This window comes from Cheilinus undulatus, linkage group 20, assembly GCF_018320785.1.
Source record: "Cheilinus undulatus linkage group 20, ASM1832078v1, whole genome shotgun sequence".
Classification (NCBI taxonomy): domain Eukaryota; kingdom Metazoa; phylum Chordata; class Actinopteri; order Labriformes; family Labridae; genus Cheilinus; species Cheilinus undulatus.
The window spans coordinates 35502005-35521723 of NC_054884.1; the positions used below are offsets into that span (position 1 = coordinate 35502005).

General features: G+C 40.6%; 1 protein-coding gene across 5 annotated transcripts in view; it reads left to right on the plus strand.

Annotated features, from left to right (window-relative positions):
* The window catches only part of LOC121527905 (rho GTPase-activating protein 44-like), a 137340-nt gene that overhangs the window by 102874 nt on the left and 14747 nt on the right, over positions 1-19719 (plus strand). For 4 of the 5 annotated variants that reach the window (XM_041814933.1, XM_041814936.1, XM_041814934.1 and 1 more), the window contains exons 12-17: positions 3358-3439; positions 3552-3632; positions 10116-10229; positions 12856-12947; positions 13061-13241; positions 18308-18325. In XM_041814933.1, coding sequence (XP_041670867.1) covers positions 3358-3439; positions 3552-3632; positions 10116-10229; positions 12856-12947; positions 13061-13241; positions 18308-18325 — 568 coding nt within the window. The remainder of the gene's footprint in view (positions 1-3357; positions 3440-3551; positions 3633-10115; positions 10230-12855; positions 12948-13060; positions 13242-18307; positions 18326-19719) is intronic. The other variant, XM_041814937.1, reaches the window with a different exon arrangement.

Below are 19719 nucleotides of genomic sequence, written 5' to 3' on the forward strand. Positions count from 1 at the left end.
AGAAGACTTCACACATAGTGGTAATTTTTGGTCTTAAGTATTACACAAACATCAAAATTGAATAAATGAAATGAAAAGTGATGAGCCCTTTTGGATCTCGGCCCTGACAGGTATCTGATGTGACTGAAAAAACTAAAACTAACACTAAAACTAATAAAAACTAAACTAAAACGAAGCATTTTTGCAAAATAAAAACTAAACTACGTACAATGAGAGCACATGAAGACATTAGCTAGTGAGACACATTTGTTTTTTGAACCAGGCTGTAAACCAGTTTATTTCTCGTGTAAAAAAATGTCTGTTTAACTGGTGTTCAGACAGAACTTCTGGTGTTCCTGCAGCCAGCCTCAAGGGAACACTTGCTGTATTGCAGTGTTTTGCACTTCCGCATTGGCTTCATTTTTCAGGACTGGAGGTTGCTGCTTAATCTAAATACAGCTAAAACACTTTGCACACAGGCATGATGGGAAAACCCTGCCCCCAAGATTCATAATGGCAGTGGGCGGAGCTTGGATCAACTGAGTCCCTAATAAAGGGTCAGATAACTCCAACACTGAAGGACATTTACTCTGAATGACACTAAAATGGCACTTTTATGTGTTAAACTCTACACTCAGATGTTTAACCCTTTCCTGCTCACCTGTCTTGCACAAGTGGGCGGATTTGTGACTCATTACTGCCACCTTCTGCTCTGGAGTAAGTAGCAAAAATTATATGCTTTACTGGCGTGTTGGTATTACGTTGACCCAGCATAAATGAAATACATGAATTTGAAATTCTTGCATTTTTTTGTGCACTGGGCTAAAACTAGACAAAATTTTCAAGAGTAGAACTAAATTCAGCTGCAAAAATGAACACTGAGGATTAGACTCAATAGCCTCTTCATCATCTAAATGGCTGTACTATGAAGGCTGGATGTACGATATTTCCTTCATCAGTGAAAATGATGTTCCTTTACCAAATATCAGCTCAGACTCAGTGGATCAGCCGTTCACTTGTAGAAAAAGAGCAAGCATAGAGATGACTCCTCGTATCCCTCCTCTAATGATCCCATATTAATCTGGGTTAGCTCCAGCAGCTAATCTAATTTGTGGTCTTGTCCCACCGGGGGGGGGGGGGTCCTGATTGTGAGGGAGGAGGGGGGTATGAAGGAATTCATCTTTTATCAGTGTCATTGAAAAGCAGAGTGTTTTATTTAAGAATATATCATACTAAATGAGTGTCTGTAGCACTGCCATCCTGCTTTAGTGGGTTTTCCATCAGTGAACACAAACATGCCTGCTCTCACACTCACTCACAGATCAGACAAACACACATGTTGGCACGCAGACTCCGACAGACTGACAGCAGCCTCCGAGCCGTCTCTGAGTGAGGGATGCCCCGGCTCGACTGTTTGTCATCCATCCCACACATCCTCCAGGGAAATGAAACTCACCAGACCAGAGAGGGAAGAAGAAAGAGACGAGTCAGAGAGAAGCCCAGTCAGCCGTCACCCTGCTCATCAGCACGGCGAAATTACACTCCCACACGCTGGTGTTGATGAAAACGCGTTTGAAAATAGCTTCCTGTTTATTTAAGAGCGGCGTTTGAGCTGGGGTGGGTGGAAGTCTTCTTAATGTCTTATTTCTGAGCTGCCATGGAGCAAGAATGAAGATACCAGAACTTTGAAATCCAATATGATGCTCAAAAAAACAAATCAAACAACATACTCCTGATTAAATACCTCAACCACAAAAACACAAGTACAATCCTCACAGACATGGTTTTCACTGATCAAAAATTGCAAATAAAATGCTGCAAGTTGTCTAAATTACAAAAATACTGAAATGTATGCTTGCTTTGTTGTAAATGAGGATTTAGCTGCCTGACTATCGCCAATGGGGACTGTAAAGACATTCGGTTCAAATGCATGTACTTTAATATGGAGTTGGCACCCTTTTGCAGCACCAACAGCCTCCTCTCTTATGGAAGGCTTTCACAAGATTTTGGAAGGTTTTTGAGGGAATTTGTGCCCATTCATTCTGCACAGTATTTATAAGGTCAGGCACTGATTTTGGATGAGAAGACCTGGCCCACAATCTCTGTTCCAGTTCATCCCAAAGGAGCTCCATGGGGTTGAGGTCAGGACTCTGAGCAGGCCAGTCAAGTTCTTCCACACCAAACTCATCAAACAATGTCTTAATAGTCTTTGCTTTGTGCACAGGGGCACAGTCATGTTGGAACAGAAAAGGGCCTTCCCCAAATTGTTGCCACACAGTTGGAAGCATAACTTTGTCCAAAATGTCTTGCTACCCATCCTGATATAGAAAAAAATGCCTTTTTGCGATTACTTTTCAATCTATAGCCAGTTATTTTTCCCCTGTGGTTAAACAAAGCTGTTTCCCTCAGTCTACCTGAATGCCCTTATTTTCATTCAACATAAAAGCAGTTTTTTTGCTTCGTTCCCTTACACATCGGAAGTCAGATATTGGAGCTAGGGATGACTAAATCCCTGAGTTGAATGCATTTCAATTGCTCTGATTTTGTGACTCAGGGCACTGAAGTTGCTTTCTGAGGTAGAATTCCGAGTTCAGGGTGGATTTGTGTTGACGAATCTACCTGGCAACTCATAATGTCTGAGTTCCGAGATAAACTAGAACACAGCATTTGTCCAAACAGGAAGTTAAGTCCCCTTAGTTTAGGACAGCACAGAATACAAAAGTAAAAGCACAACAAAGAAAAGTTTCTGATGAAAATCTCTCAGTTTCATTGATGACCGTATTTGTTTTTCTCACACAGAGAAAGAAACTAGACATGAACTCCTGAAAAGCGTAAATTCTGTCACATTTTGGGGTCACTGTACATTAGTGAGTCATTTTGTACATGCACTCCTGCACATTTCTTAATGTATAACAGGGTAAAACAACATATTTGACCAAGTTAAGGTTATAGACAGCACTAGTGTAGCAGTGCAGCTCTCACTCAGACAACCAATCTAAAAGACACCTTAAAAAATATATGTCACTCTTCTCCATCCCTCTCTTCTATTAGCATGTTCTCTACACATCTGCCTCATGAAATCGATGAGGTTTTAAGGTTTTTCAAGATTATAAACCATCAGAATGACATTGATTTGGTTGTTTTTACACACTTGGTACCAAAAAAGGATCCAAGAGTTGAAATCTTTGACAAACTGTGAGACGGTGAGCAAAATGACATAAAAATCAACTTTAATACTCACTCTCTACCTCAGCCCTCAGGGGAATCTGATGCTGCAGCAGTTTGAGACACTTTAAGCTCATACAGGCCCATTAAAATAATGGCTGCTTAAATATATGCATGCATTTATCTGCTATCTTTTTTTTTCTTTCTCTCCAGGTGCTTTGAAGTCGTACTTGCGGGAGCTTCCTGAACCGTTAATGACATACGAGCTCTACAACGACTGGATCCAGGCCTCCAAGTCTGTACCTTCTTATGTTATTTTCTATAGAATTAATCATCATTTTGATTGTAGCATGAACTTCATCTTGAGGATTTGCATGTATTCTTTAAACATCTTGTTTTTTCTGCAGCATTCAAGATCAAGACAAGAGACTTCAGGCTCTCCTCAACGCCTGTGAGAAACTTCCACCGGCCAACAACAACAACTTCAAGTGAGTCAGTGTTTCTGTGATTCTCTCCTTGTGGTTCTGTTTGTTCTGATGTTGCTTCATTTATCCAGGACGGTGGGGAAATCAGGCAGAGATGATTCATGTTGGATAAAGATACCTTAAACAGTGTTTTCTAAAGTACAGGAAATATGAACTGTACTTTTCAGGGCCAGGTTAAAGCTATCTGCCCCTACCACTTAGCCATACCTCTGTATTTTGTTGTTTTAATGTTTAGGGGTAGGGTGGCCAAATTATTTTTGAAGTTGAGGGGTGGGGTGAAGGGCTAGGGCTACATTTTCCTTCAAATGGAGATTTTCCAGAGGCAGACTCCAAACTGAGTGTAATCGAAAATCTTCCAGGATGCCTTATGAATCATGCGCAAGGTTTGAAAATTAGGACAACACCCTAATATCACAGTATAATGCTGTTTCAGTGCGTTGAAGACCTCACCACTGCCTCTTGTACAGTAACTCTGTTAAAAGTGACAAGAAAGAACTCAAAAAGAAGGAATAGAGATGAAACTAAGAAATGGGTCTGAGCCTTAGCTAACAGTTAAACAACTGTTACAAAAAGCTGTCTTGGTCTTAACTGTGTTAAACCAGACTAATCTGCCATGCATTTTTGTTGAAATAAGACTCTTCGATTTAAAAATCACATCTGACTGTGTGATAAACTCTTCAGCTCGACTCACTCCAGCAGAGTTTTTCCCTCTCGAAAAAGAGGTAAGATAAGCGTATTTATGGGGGCACTGAGAGTTCAAAAGAAATCCCACACAAACAGACAAGTTAGAGAAAAACATCTTGAATAATTCACTATAAAATTGTTTGTATATGATGCACTTGAAAAATACCTTTTCTCTTACTCTTAAAAGTTGGCTGCATCCTATATAGATGTGACCAGTATAACAGTATAAACTGCTGAGACACTTATCATGCAGCTGCCTCTATCACACATCCTGACATTAGTGAAAATTTGCCCCATTTGTGGAGTATTGTAAGCAGCATTTAGAATTTTATGTTCTGATGTTGTGACAATCCTAACAAGCGCTGCCAGCAGCACAGATGACGACAGAGACTGTTTCCAGGGGACGCTAAAATTGATGCTAGCTACTGGTTTGATCCCAGCTTCCATACTTACAGACTTCCAGTTCTACAGGTACACTATGTGGACAAACATATTAGGCTGCCTGACCAACAGGGACTGTATCACATTGAATTCAAGTGCATGTACGTCAATATGGAAGTGGTCCCCACTCTTGTTGGAAATCCTTCCACAACATTTTGGAGTGTTCATCAAACACATCCATCCCTTTTCTATACCGCTTATCACATTCTGGGTCCCATGGGGCTGGAGCCTCTCCCCGCTGTCATTGGACGAGAGGTGGAGTACATCCTGGACTGGTCGCTAGTCAACCAATAGACAGTCAACCAGACACGCTCACACTCACACCCTCACCTATGGCCAATTTAGAGTGATCAATCAGCCTAACGAGCATGTCTTTGGTGGTGCGAGGAAGCCGGAGTACCCGGAGAGGTATGCATGCACAGCAACATGCAAACTCCACACAGGAAGGCTCTGAGCAGGAAGCGACCAGGAACCATATTGCTGTGAGGCAACAGAGCTAACCCCTGCACCGCTGTGCAACCCATGTCCATCAATCCATGTCTTTATAGTCCTTCTTTGTGCACTGGGGCACAGTCATGATGGAATAGAAAAGGGCCTTCCCCAAACTGTTGCCACACAGTTGGAAGCATAGCATTGTCCAAAATGTCTTGGTATGCTGAAGCATTAAGATTGGCCTTCACTGGAGATGAGGGGTTTAGCCCAAACCCTGAAAAACAGCCCTAGTATTATCCCTCCTCCATCAAACTTCACTGTTAGCACAGTGCAGTCAGTTAGGTAATGTTCTCTCGGGATCTGTCAAACTCAGTCTCACTTGCCTTACCCACAAACAGAGAAGCGTGAGCCATCACTCCACAGAACACATTTCCACTGCTCCACAGTCCGGTATCTGTGCTTTACACCACTCTATCTGATTCTTTGTATTGGACTTGCATGCAGCTGCTCGGCCATGGAAACCCATTCGATGCAGCTCCTGACGCAGAGTTCAGCTAGGCAATCAGCAGAGCAAAGGTGACTTTTACGCACCATGCTTCTTAGCAGTAATTTAATCTGCTCTGTGATGTGACGTGGTCTTCCACTTCATTGCTGTTGTTCCCAAATGCTTCCACTTTCAAATAATATCACTTTCAGTTGACTGTGGAAGATCCAGCAGGGATGAAATTTCACAAACCGTCTTTTTACAAAGGTGGCATCATCACAGTACCACGTTTGCAGGCACTGAGCTCTCCAGAATGACTTATTTGTATGTCCAATGCTTGCAAATGAAGACTGCGTGGCTAGGTGCTTGATTTTATACACCTGTGGCAACAGGTCTGATTGAAACACCTGAATTCATTAATTAATAGATGTGGCCAAATACTTTTGTCCATGTAGTGTAATTTCTGCTAAATGTGTCCAATTTAGCCCTGTCCCACTGTGAATCATCAAATGTCTGAGGGCTTTTGGAATGAACTGTCTGCAGACTCTCTCAAGAGACTTGCCTAGTGTTTGAGACATTCTGAAGCTCTGAGCCAACCTGAGTGTTTCCTTTAGTTTGAAGTAAAATGTGTTTATAGCAGAAGGACCTGGACAGCGATACTGCAGCTCTGACAGCCCTGGCTCCTAATGAATTCCCTAAGATGTCAGCGACTGTCTTGAGGCTTGTTTTTGCTTCACTTTTGCAGCAGACGACTGTTGTAACTCATGTAGTAATTACAGCGAACTGTCCATAAGTGGCCCTGGCAGTGCTCCTTGAAGTCTGTCTATATTTAGTCATGTGTACTTTCTTAATGCTCTAAATTGTTCAAGAGGTTTTCTTAATCTGCTTGTGTTTTGCATATTTACAAGTTGCAGTGCCTTGGGCTTTAAATGCCACTCCACATTTCCCCATGTAAATTCAGTAGAAGCATAAAATCTCAGCACAGCAGAAACCTGTAGCACATCTATGACGCCTTAACTTCTCCTCTTGGTGGGCCTGACGTCTCCACCTAACTTGTCCGTCACGCTGAAGATCGTTTCCAAATGAGGACGACTGAATCAAACTTTCTCTTCCTTGTTCTCACTCCCAAAAAGTGTCAGAGAACCACAAATTAGGAGTCCCATCCTCCTCCTCCTTGTCATATGGTGCTAAAAGTCAGCAGGTGTCACCGAGTGTTTCGTCTAATTGACACCTGCTGGAAATAATAAACACTGACCTCTGTGCTGAGAGAGCCCAGGCTCTTCTGCTGGATTGAGAAGAGCTCTTCAAAAGACGAACTTCGCAGGGTCAGAGAGAAAGTGACGGCAGAGAAATTGAAAACGTTGGATACGAAGCGCTTGTCAGTGTCATCATGAAATCGCACAAATAGGGCGTATTTTTAGACGTGGTCCTCAGAGGAGACCTGTCAGACCTGTCCGGATGATCGCTGCTCGCTGGAATGAGATGCCTGATGTTCATTCAGCTGTAGTTCGCATCACCATGAGTCATTCAGCTCGACACAGCCACACAAACACACTAGCCTAGTTTCATATCTCTGAGCCCCCATGAAGGAACGGAGTAGTTTGTTCAGTATGTTTCATAAACGCGCCGATCGACTTTGTGCAGTCAGCTCTGAGTCATAGAAATAGAACTAAACTGAAGAATCAGGACAGGGACTTAACCTGGATACAGCTCACTTATTTTGACATCTCTTGCCTTACAACTCACAACACCTTCCTGACAACATGGAGAGCTAGAACTAATACTTGGCGGTTACGTGCCTCCTTAGGGTATGTCATTGTTGGACGGTGGGAGTGCAGCGGTGGGTCAAGAGGAACACTGGTTTTGATGTATATGTGATTGATAGGGATCTTATTTCTTTAATGGTGAGGGTGCATGTTTTTAATAATATTTGCATTTAGAGCTAGCGTAGTGTAGAGGGATTAGACTGATCCATGAATAGTAAGGGTGTAACGGTCATTAGAAGTCATGGTTTGTTTTGTGCCTCGGATGCAAATTGGTAGGTGTTTCTTTTTTATTATGTTGAGCTAGCAGTAGCTGGGGGTACTGTGTGTTCCATCCAGGTAAAGGCTAGGTCAGACTTCATGTTTTCAGCTGTATTATAGCCAAACCTAACAGTTGTAGAGTTTTAGGACCCATCAGCTCAGAAACTCTGTTATTCAGCTTGTATAGTGTCATAGTGGCGTGCAACAAGCCACTTTTTAATCAAGGGGCTGCTGAAATTTTCGTCAACTGAGCAATGCCTCTTCTACAAAATATTTTTTAAATTACTGTGCATACATTTTTGGCATGTAGGGTAGCAAGGAATCACTGCAGGCCCAAGTGTCATGACTGTGTCAGGAGACAGGGTGTCCAAAGCCCCTCTGATACTGGCATCATCATATACAATGATGCTTTTCAAAGTTAAAATAACTTTTGAACAATAAATCATAGCCACTTACTTTTTTTTTCCTGAGTGCTCTCTGTTGTGCCCTTCTAATAACACTAGCGGTGCCTTTGTACCTCTGATAGAAGGTTTTCTAGCAAGCCTGGAACCCAGGTGACTTTGCAGGTTCTTTAAAGATATAGGTACTCCGATATAGAACCTCTTTTTATCCATTTTATACTTTTTTTTATACCACTTACTTTTTCTATCTTTCCTGCTTCAAGCTTTAGCCTTAGCCACCATATCTATTTCCCACAATGCATTGTGACAGGCTGTGACAAGCAATGGTAGATTGTTCCTGGTAGGCTGAGAAACTGGAGGACAGTGATGTGTCCCTCTGTGTCACTGCAGACAGGAAGCGCTTTGAATAATGACTCAGAAAAGCCAATTCCAAAATGTACAAGGATTCTTTGTAAATATGTAAATATTTTGAAGACATTTTGTCACAAATTTTTTTTTTTTTTTTTTTTTTTTTTTTTTTTTCACTTTTTGAGATGGGAGAACAAGTATGTGAAAAACAGTCTTTATCGTTATTGGATATAAAGTTAAATACATGAAAACCTTTGAATTTTATTTCTGTTTAGTTTTTTATTTTGTCTTTATAGTCCCATAACTTCATTTGAAATCAAAGTCAAGATGGCGGTGCACATAGTTGCAGCAGCTCAGTGCTTTCCCTTTTGGTGCTTTTTATGGCTTCTTTTTATACTCCTTGCACAGACTGATTGGCACTTTAAATTTCATTGTACATGTAACAGTGACAATAAAGCGGGTCTTTTAAACCCCTGGTTATATGCCTGCAAACTGTTGGGGGTTTTCAGGCCCTTGTGACTTCCATAGCATGACCAGGTGCTCATGGTAACCCTACTACCTGACCAGACGGTACATAGGCCATTCTGACTTGCCACATCCACCCCTTACTTAACCCTACAGGTGTGGACTTATCACTTTTTCTACAGATTTTTCCCATGCCCCATGCACCTGCCATGTCTATGCCTTACTTTAGCTTCAGTATTTGGCACAAACATGCCTAAAAGTTCTGCACAGTGCTTCTTATTTACAGACTGTGAAGTTTCTTGTCCTGAGTCTGGTGAAGTTTGATACAGTTTAAGTTCAATGTAGCTTTGAATCTGGGCATTTGCCGGTTTTCAAGGGAAGAGTTCCACCCCTAAAGTTTAGTAAATCATTTATAAACCCATCAGATTTGCTGAAAAATGCCTTCCTGAGAACTGAAGCAGAGCTGTGATTCTGAGCTTGTGAAAGTTTGACAGTTAAATTGTATTTCCAGTTTTCAATTGTTCAAACACATTTATTGCAGCAGCAGAAGATGTTTGTTTGGCATCTAGCCTCTGTCTGAGTGGATGCTGGGTGGTAGTGGTGGGTTGAAAGCAAGAGTGTAGTATTGATGTGAGCAGTTAGGAGCAGGAGAGGAGAGAGAGACAGAAAGTTTTACAAAAACCATCATGTTCATCATACCATAGTCATATTTATAATCTGTACACATGTCTATATATATAATTATGTATGTATAAATGTGTATATAGGTGTACATATAAATGTCTCCCCTATCCAATCTGTAGTATATTTAACATGTAAATAACAGCTGTAAATAGTATTTATAATTTTTTGATTTGTAAGTTACATTTCTATGTTTCCTATTTTGTATTTATTCATTGTACTAACTGAATGCTCTTTTTACTCGCGTGTGTTTTGTTTACTCCACTCTTGCTGCTGTAAATTTTGAATTTCCACTTGCGGGACTAATAAAGGAATATCTTATCTTATCTTATCTTATAATGTGTAGTCTCCCTAAACTGACCGGCAAGTTTCACTCCATTTTTTCACACAAGTGTCCTACATTTGTAGTCATCTATCGTTTCTTGTAAATGCAACTGGAATGCCTTTTTTTGAGTGTTTGCTGAGCAAGTATTGTTTTACTTCATGTTTTCTGGACTTATATTTTTCTTGGTTTGTGTATTTTCAGATATTTGATCAAATTCCTCTCCAAACTGACTGAATACCAGGACCTCAACAAGATGACACCTGGGAACATCGCTATCGTCCTCGGACCGAACCTGCTGTGGATGAACAATGAAGGGTAGGACATCAGTCAGAGATACAGCACTTTGTTATACAGTTGTATTTTAATTATCACAATACAAGTACAACCCCAGTTCCAAAATAGTTGGGGCGCTGTGGAAGATATAAATAAACAGAATGCAATGATTGTTAAATCTCATTAACCCATACTTTATTCACACTATAAGATAAACAGCATATGAGATGATCAAACTGAGATTTTACCATTTAATGAAAAATAGCTTGTTTTGATTTGATGGCAGTGACACATCTCAAAAAAGTAGGGACGGACAAAACAAAAGGCTGGAAAAGTAAGTGGTACGAATGGAAAAAGCTGGAGGGGCATTTTGCAACTAATTACGTTAATTTCAACAGGTCAGCAGCATGACTAGGGTTAGGTATCGTCTGATATGATTTTCTGATACTGGTGCTAATTCAATACTTTTTATAAGGTGCTGGTGCCTGAATGGTACCTGAATTGATGCTTTTAGGAGAAAAAACATGTGTTGACATTCAACTAAAGAATAAAAAGTGTCCGGGTATCAGTCGAACATGGGATAAGAAAAGCAACTCAGTGTAACTTAACACATACAGTGCTTAACAAATTTATTAGACCACCTGCCATATTTGTCTCAAAGACCATCCAGCATCATGAAGTGCTTTAATGCGGACTCTTTCATTTTCAGTGAGCTCTCCACATTTTACCAATTTTGAACAGGAATGAGGAATTTCAAACTGAATTCACCAAAATTTGAGCCAGCTCACTGGGCTTCTCTGAGAAGTCAGAAATTAGTCAAGCATAACATTCAACCACTAAAACTCATTTTTCTGTTCAGGAATGCAAGTAAATAACTATATTTTGACATATTCATCAAGAAATAATAATGTGCTTTACTATTTTTTCAGTTTTTTTGTAAATCAGTACATTTGAAAATTCAAGGATAACAATAATAATTATATTTTAGCATTAAAAATATCATTTGGGTTAAAGAGCTTCTACACATTGGTGTATTAACCATTGCAGAAACATAAAAAATGATTAATTTGGTAATTACCAGTGTTAATGTCGGGCAGCTGTGGCATAAACCTTACTTTGGTTGGGTTAGGGTGGTCTAATAAATTTGTTAAGCACTGTATATTACACAAATACCATAACATATCTCTTGTCTTTCATTGGGTGGCAGGGTATCAAAATTAAGTATTGATATCTGTGTTGTAATTCAGTCCTGTAGGTATCAGATATGTTGATACCGGTACCATGTTGGTACCAGTTTTTGATACTCATCCCTAAACATAATTGGTAATAAAAGGAGCATAATAGGAGACACAGCATCACAGAAGTAAAGATGGAAAGAGGTTCACCAATCTGCAAAAACGTGTGTCTTAAAATTGTGGAACAATTTCAGAAAAATGTTCCGCAATGTAAAATTGTGAAGACTTAAAATATCCCAACATCTACAGTCTATAATATCTTTAAAAGATTCAGAACTGGAAATCACTGCATGGGCTCAGGAACACTTCTAGAAATCATTGTCTGTCAGCACAGTTGGCTGTGCCGTCCACAAATGACAGTTAAAGCTGCATCATGCAAAGAACACATATTTGAATGGAATCCAGAAATTCCACCATCTTTTCTGGGCCAAAGCTAATTTAAAAATGGACTGAGGAAAAATGGAAAACTGTTCTGTGGTCAGATGAATCAAAACTTAACATTCTTTTTGGAAACTATGGCTACCTTGTCCTGTGCACTGAAGAGGAGAGGGACTATCCAGCTTGTTATCCTGGCTCAGTTCTGAAGCCTGTATCTCTGATGGTATGGGGTTGCATTGGTGCCTATGGCGTGGGCAGCTTACATATCTGGAAAGGAACTATCAGTGCTGAAAAGTAGAGAGAGGTTTTAGAGCAATATATGCTCCCATGTAGATGTCTTTTTCAGGCAAGGTCTTGAATATTTCAGCAAGATAGTGCTAAACCACATACCACATTATTACAACAGCATGGCTTCACAGAACGTGAAATGGTAAAATGTCTCAGTTTCAACATCTGATATGTTGTTTAGGTTCTAATGTGAATAAAATATGGGTTTATAATATTTAAAAATCACTGCAGTCTGTTGTTATTTACATTTTAGACAGTGTCCCAACTTTTTTAGAATTGAGGTTGTAAAAGCAACTTTGAAGAGGACATGTTTTTCTAGTATTTTTTCAGCAAAATATGTGATAAAAGATGTTGATTTTTGACACTATCACTGTTTTTCCCTTCTCAGACCTCAGATTTTCTTAAATTGTGAAGCTTAAATAAAGCTGCTGTTTGGACTAATGAATGATCAGATGTATGTTTGTGCTTTAATGTAACTGTAGCTTAAATCTAGCATTGGCAGTAGTTTTTACACTGTGGTATCAGTACTTTTAATAATGATTTAAAACACTGCCTGAGTATTAACTAACTTATTTCTAAAGAGGGTGAAGGACATGTTCATGTATCCTTAAAGTCCCTCTTCAGCTTTAATTAGTAATATAACAGCCTTCAGTTATGAGAAGGGTTTAATTCTCTCCCTTTAATGCCTGTGGAAATGTCATGAAAATGTCTTCCTAGCTGCTGCTTCTCCTCCACATAAAAGTCTGTCTCCTCTCTGTCTGCTGCAGAAACATCACAGAGATGATGACAACAGTTTCCCTGCAGATTGTCGGGATAATCGAGCCCATCATCCAGCACGCCGACTGGTTCTTCCCTGGAGGTGAGGGGAATAACACAAAATACCAAAGGCTAATTCATGCCTCTACAGTAGGACATCATAGTCCTCTAAAATTAAACATTGAATCTTAATTTATTTTATCCTGTGTGATGTAGAAATCGAGTTCAATGTCACTGGAAACTATGGAAGCCCTGTCCACACAAACCACAACGCCAACTACAGCTCGATGCCATCGCCGGACATGGATCAGGTCGATAGAAGGCAGAACGACCAGAGTCGACGGCCGCTCAGCGTCGCCACGGACAACATGATGCTGGAGTTTTACAAGAAGGATGGGTACGACACTAATAACTGCTGGGATTACAAAGACTTCTAGCAGCAGTTTGGGGAGTATGCTGACCTGGAAAATCTGAGAGAAAGTGAAGCTGATGATTGGTTAGTTACGACTAACCAACATCAAAAGCAGTACCAGACTTTAATCGAGGTACAAACTAGTTTAAAGTATTTAAAGGTGTAGGTGCAGGACAATAAAAGCAGTTTTTACTGAACAGTTTTAGCACCAGGAGCGAGTTTAAGAGAAGTTCAACATTTTGAGACCTTGTTATTTATTTTTGAAGAAACTGCCAAGAGAAAACTGATACTGCTCTCATATTTCTGCTTTAGTACGGAGTTAATGCCAGGATGTCTTAGTATCAAGGCTGAGGGCAGAGGGACACTGTCAGCCTTGCTTTATTCAAAGGTGAATGCCCCAAAGTTGAGGACAGTGCTCATGGTTCTGCTCTCACTGTAGAAGTGTCTGGAGTCGTATCACCAAAATATCAAACATGTCAGAAATCCATCCAACCAGCACGACAAACCATGAGTGATCCAGCCGAAAGCTGGCAATATTACCAAGTGAGTTGTGTGACTAAAAATCTAAGATTGAGTGGGATGAAATTTGCACAGTGTACGGCCGGCTTTCTATGTATTCAGACATAGCTTTAAAATGTACAAGCATTGGGATGACTTTAACCCTCTCTGCTTTCACGTCAGAGGCTTTGAGAGTTAAGGAGAAGTTGAGGATTGGATGAAGAAACTGGCGAGTCATGTGGCTCCACAGCTCTTGCTATTGATTCTTCCTGCTTCTGCCTCTTCTTCTTTAGTGGTCTAATATATTCGTTTAATATAAATATTACTGCCATCATGATTGCTGTGTAAATTCTGTGTGATTACCTTTTTCTCAGTTTAGGTTTAGGTAAATACCTATAATTTTTAGAAACACTGGCTTCCAAGGTTGTTATAGTTAACTAAAACTAAATAACTTAAACTATCTAAAACTCTATAGTGCGCTTACAAAACTAACTTAAATAAAATGAAAATGGAGACAAAATATCCTTAGTTTTAGTCTTTGACACAACCATACTGACTGGCACCGACACTGAAGTGTGGGGAGTGTAAAAATTGCCTGATCTGATTGGTCAAGAATTCATACAGTGGTAGTTTTATGTCTGGAGTTGTATTCAAACATCATCAAGTAAATAAAATGACAAATGAAGAGTAGCCTGGTTTAATATGTTTTTAAAAATGTTTGATGTTCACTCAGCCCCGACATCTATCCGTAAAAAACTAAAACTAATAAAAACTAAACTAAACTAACAAACCAGCAGTCAGAACTAATAAAAACTAAACGGAAATCTAACACAGAAAGTTGAACGAGATGTAAAAATGCTGCACATAACTATCAGATAGTGTTGAATTAACCTGCTCTCCAGGAGGAGTCATCTCCAGTATCACATTTAAATGAGCTGCAAACAAAATGCTTATAAAATCTGGTAAAAAGCAGCAGGGAGACTGCTCGAGTAATCCTCTTTGTAAAGTAAGAGGAAACCGAAGTCACCATAACGCGCCCAGTGATTACATTCACTCACACATGTCACCCTGCCTCTGAATCAATCAGCACTCCCCTCCACCTCTGTGGTGTCGTTACAGTTTCACTCACGCTGGATCCCAAATGACAGCTCCTCTGACAAGTTAGCTCTAAGTTTTTCTCTAGACAAGGCCACTTTTGAGACGTGTAAAGTCTCTGCATGACTGCATTCTGACAGGGTCAGACACGAGGTGCAGGAGTTTGAGAATTCCCTGGTGATTACACAAGTTTCATGTTGGAGTGACCTCAGTGGAAAGCTCAGTTTCACTACCACATGGGTAGAAAAAGAACTGTATCACTCTTTATTGAAGCAGCTGCCTTCAAGCTCAGCAGAGGAGAAAAAAAGTGAGGAAAGAGACTGAAAGAGTGCGAGAGATGACATTTAGTCTGTGAAATGAGGAATCTGACAATCCTCAAGCTTTGGAGGAGGATTAGCTGAAACCCAGTCAGACGCTTTCTTTCTCTTTTCTCTGTCGGTCTCTGTGTCTCTTCTTTTAATGCTTTAATACATCCTCGTTGTTATCGGTCCCTGCGGGTAGCCTGAGCCCCGCAGCCCTGGGACCACAAGTAGCCCAGCTAATTAAACCTGAACCGAGTGAGTGCAGGGTCTGATCAATAGAGCTCAGCTTTCAATAGAAACACAAAGAACACTCCTCAGAACCAGCAGGCTCAGCACAAAGAGGCTGCCGTTCCTTTGAAAGTCCTAGTTTTTATGTACAGTACAAAAGATGGCAGATATGAGGCAGAACACATTTTATTTAACTGTAGTTCACTTTTGATTCAGAGGACAGCCTTCACGATGGCCAAACGGCAAGCTCAACTACGATTGACTGCTAGTACACTGGGGAATGAATGGCTAACTATAGTAGTAATACAGGAACTATGGCATTAATGACTAACTAACTACTAGTTAAAAAGGTAGCAAATGAGAAAATAACCGCTAGAAAACCAGGGAATTTACTAATATTGAACTGCTTTTTAACTGGGGATAATTGTTAACTTATTACCAGTTAAACAGAGAACATATGAATAACTGCTAGATTACCAGAAATAATGAGTAACTGAACAGGGAATCCAGGGAATGAATAAGAAACTGTTAGTAAACCAGGGGACAAATAAGTTAGTGCTAGTTAATCAGTTAAATGCTAGTTAACACAAAGCAATGAGAAACTAGCTCCTAGTTAACTGGGGAAAATGAGTTACTAAAAGCTTGCTAACCAGGGAACAAATAATTAAATGAACTTAGCACAAAAAGTAAGGACATTTGAGTTTGGTAGATTGTTACTTTTAGTGCTTATTGGCAATAAACCTTACACAGTTGAAAGCCTGTTTATTTCCCTTTTAAATGGTACCACATTTGTAGGGAGCATTCCTTTGTGGGATGAGCAGCAGAGCTGAGTATGTGGGTTGCACCCATAAAAATGTGCCAACTCTTCTCTGCCAATGCCATCAGCTTATTTTTCAGTTGCTTCTCTTGTTTTGAGCCCGACTGGCTCCTGATTGTCAGCACCTGAGAGCATGGGCCCGGCTACAGTGGCCAGGTAGGGGCCCGCTCCAAGAATCAGCATGCCATGTTTGATCTGGATAGGACCTGTGCAATAGGGCCACTTCAAGCTGGTGTTCTGCAAAACTACATTGCCCAGGTTGCCAAGGCCGTGAAGTGGGTCCCTAAAAAAGACAAAACCTCAAGAAAACCGTGTCCTCAACCTGCCAGCACTTAGGAACCGCAGGCTGTCTTCTACAGATTTGCAGTCAAGGGTTTCAGGACATTATGGCCAATGGAACTTTACCCACACAATCCAGAACAGACTACACACAGCCAATCTCTGGTCTCCTGGGGCCACCATGACTGTCCTACACTGGAACCTAAACATGTGGAGGAATGCTATGTTAAGCAATGAGTCCAGCTTCTGCAGTTGGACCACAGGGTGAAGCGTGGAGAAGAACGTAATGCTGATTGCTGCCAAGATAGAGTAACATCTATTGGTGGTGGTAGTGTGATGGGCTGGGGCAGCATCTCCCTCACTGGATAAACAAGGCATGTCATCATTGGAGAGATATCGAGACGAGGTTCTTCAACCAGTGGTTATCCCATATCTCCACAGACTGGGACTCAACTCTATCATCCAAGATGACAACACTCGCCCCCACAGAGTGGGTATATCAGAGACTACCTCCAGAATTTGGGAGTAGAGAGGATGCCTGCCAGCAGTCCTGACCTCAACCCCGCTGAACACTTGTTGGATCAGCTTGGGCATGCTGTTGGTGCTAGAGTGACCATCACAACCACTGACTTGTGACGAATGCTGGTTGAAGAATGGGATGCCGTCCCACAGCAGTGTGTGACCAGGTTGTGACAGGCATGAGGAGGAGGAGCCAGGCTGTTCCACATGCTACTGAGGCTCCTGTTTGTTAAACTAATAAATTCCAATATGTCTTGTTTCTCTAATCATCCTGTCCTCCTAACAAGAGCGAAAGGCAGAACAAGCTGTTTGGCACTGGCAGAGAAGATTTGGTGTATTTTTTCATGGGTGCAACCCACATGCTCAGCTCTGCTGCTCATCCCACAAACGTATGCTCTTACAAATGTGGCACCATTTAAAAGGGAAATAAACAGACTTTCTAACAGTACTGTATTTATTTACAGGTAGCATTGTTAAAAGAAAAAATTATCTACCAAACTTAAATTTTCTTACTTTTTTGCATTATTTACAACTTAACCAGGGAACAAATAAGGCAATAACTCAGGGAAGGAATGTGTTACTATCTGCTAGCGAATCAGTAATCGAATAAATAACTAAACTGCTAGTTAACCACTAGTAAGCATGTAGATACTATCTAACTCCTCATTTAACATTAAAAGATAATAGAAGGATAAAATATAATAGGTCAGGGTGCATTCACCAAGATAAATATACCAGTTGCCAGTGAACAGTATGTTTAATTTTGATTAAATTACTGAGTGGAGGGTGACCTCCATTTTTTGGACAGTTAAGAGCGGTAAAAAACCGTAGTATCCAGCAGGCTACACGGTGATAGTATAAGATGCTCTTATCTGTATGGTCCCAGTGATAAGTATGAATCCTCTTTACTAATGTTTGGAAAGAAACCAAACATCCACACTGCAGTTTTGAGAAAGTTTTATTTTTGGGTAAACTCTTGTATCCATTAGGGAGACTTTGGCCTAATTAGGGCTAAATGGAACAATTATAATCCGTCTTGGTTTTAGCCATAGTTGGAGTGCCTCTGGGAGAGCACATTTCACCTCTCAGATGGCTCTCCTCGTTACACTCAGCATGGCTCCGGTCCCCAGCAGCCCCCTGCCAGGCCAGCCTCCCCATTTGCTCTTCCATCTTGGCTCTTGTCTTGAAAGTTTATCCTGCCAAAGTTGCTGTGTGCTTTGATAACAATGCTGTTAATGAGACCGGGGGGGACTGTGTCCTCCATGATCCTCACTCCTGTCCTCATTTTGCCTGTTTCTGTTTTAACAACGCAGCATTAGGAAGATCCAAAGGTACAGTATAGATCATTTTCTAGTCATCCTCCCATCAGTCCGTTCACCCTCTGTCTGCTGACAGGATCTGTCTGTCATTGTCATGTGTGTGTTCTTAATGCTCCATTCAGGTCTGCCTGATGTGACACACTTAGACTCCTATAGTTCAATGTCTCTAAATGAGTGGGGGTGACACATGGGTGACGGGGACAAAGAGGCTTTCTCTCAGTGTTTACATAAGTAGAATCTTTGTAGTTTCTGGCACTTGATGAACTTGTTTAGCCTGTGAGTACAAAAGCTGCTTGTTGGTGAATCTGAGAAAGACGCACATATAGGTTGGGAAACACCCTTATTCACTTCATATTAATGTTTGTAGGATCAAACAGCAGCTAGTTAGCCTAGCTTAGTATGATAAAGTCTGGTAACAGGAGGGGAAAACACCTCTGAAACATGGTATTATTGAACTTAACCATTAATTCTAGAGATGAGGGCAAAACCATGGTTAATAGTTAGTTTTTAGCTTTGGGCCTGGTGTTTTAGTCCTCAAATTATTGTTTATAGTCAGAAAAGACCACTTAGGTACATGTACCATCATTAAATACTGCACTGTAGGCCATTATTCATCTTTTTAACAGTGCTTGTTTCACGTTTGACCTACCATTGCCAGCCAGAGCTTTAAGGGTTATGACGAAACTAAACATGGAATATCAGGTAAAATTGTGTAGGATGGTGGAACTTATTACTACAGGACAGTGGTTCTCCACTAACGTGTTCGAGAAAAATTGTGACCCAAATTCCTTAAAGTTTCAGCGAATCGCATTCAGTACAGAGCTCACATGTCACAGATCCGTGCTGCAGGCACACCCATTGTAAATTGCTTGGTAACTTTTGGACCATAAGTTGTTGGCACTTACTTATTTTTTCCTCTGAAAGCACTCCGTTGTGCCTTTCTAATAATGTTCTCCGTGCATTCATAGCTCATACAGAAAGTTTTCTAGTGAGCCTGGAACTTGGCTGACTTTTCAGCTGAATTTTGGGTTCTTGAAAGTTAATATTTACACAGTAACTCTGATACTGAACGTCTTTTTATCCATTTATTATCCAGTTTTTTTATTATTACTGCAGCTAGCTGGTTAGCCCACTGGTTATTGTTTTTAATTCTTTAGTCCCAAAGAGATGGAAGAACAAGTCTTTAAAAAAAAAAAAACCCAAAAACCTCTTAGTCATCAATCATTACTGTGGTTAATACATACAAATTTTGTGCTGTTTTAATTTCCAGTTGGTTGTTCTTTTGATGAAGAAGCATGCTCCTCCGATCTCCTTTACTCACTTGCTTTTTGGGGGGGGGTTTTTTGCCTCTGGGGAGAAAGAGTGGGAATAAACATGCACCAAACACACCAAGATCAAGAAACGTC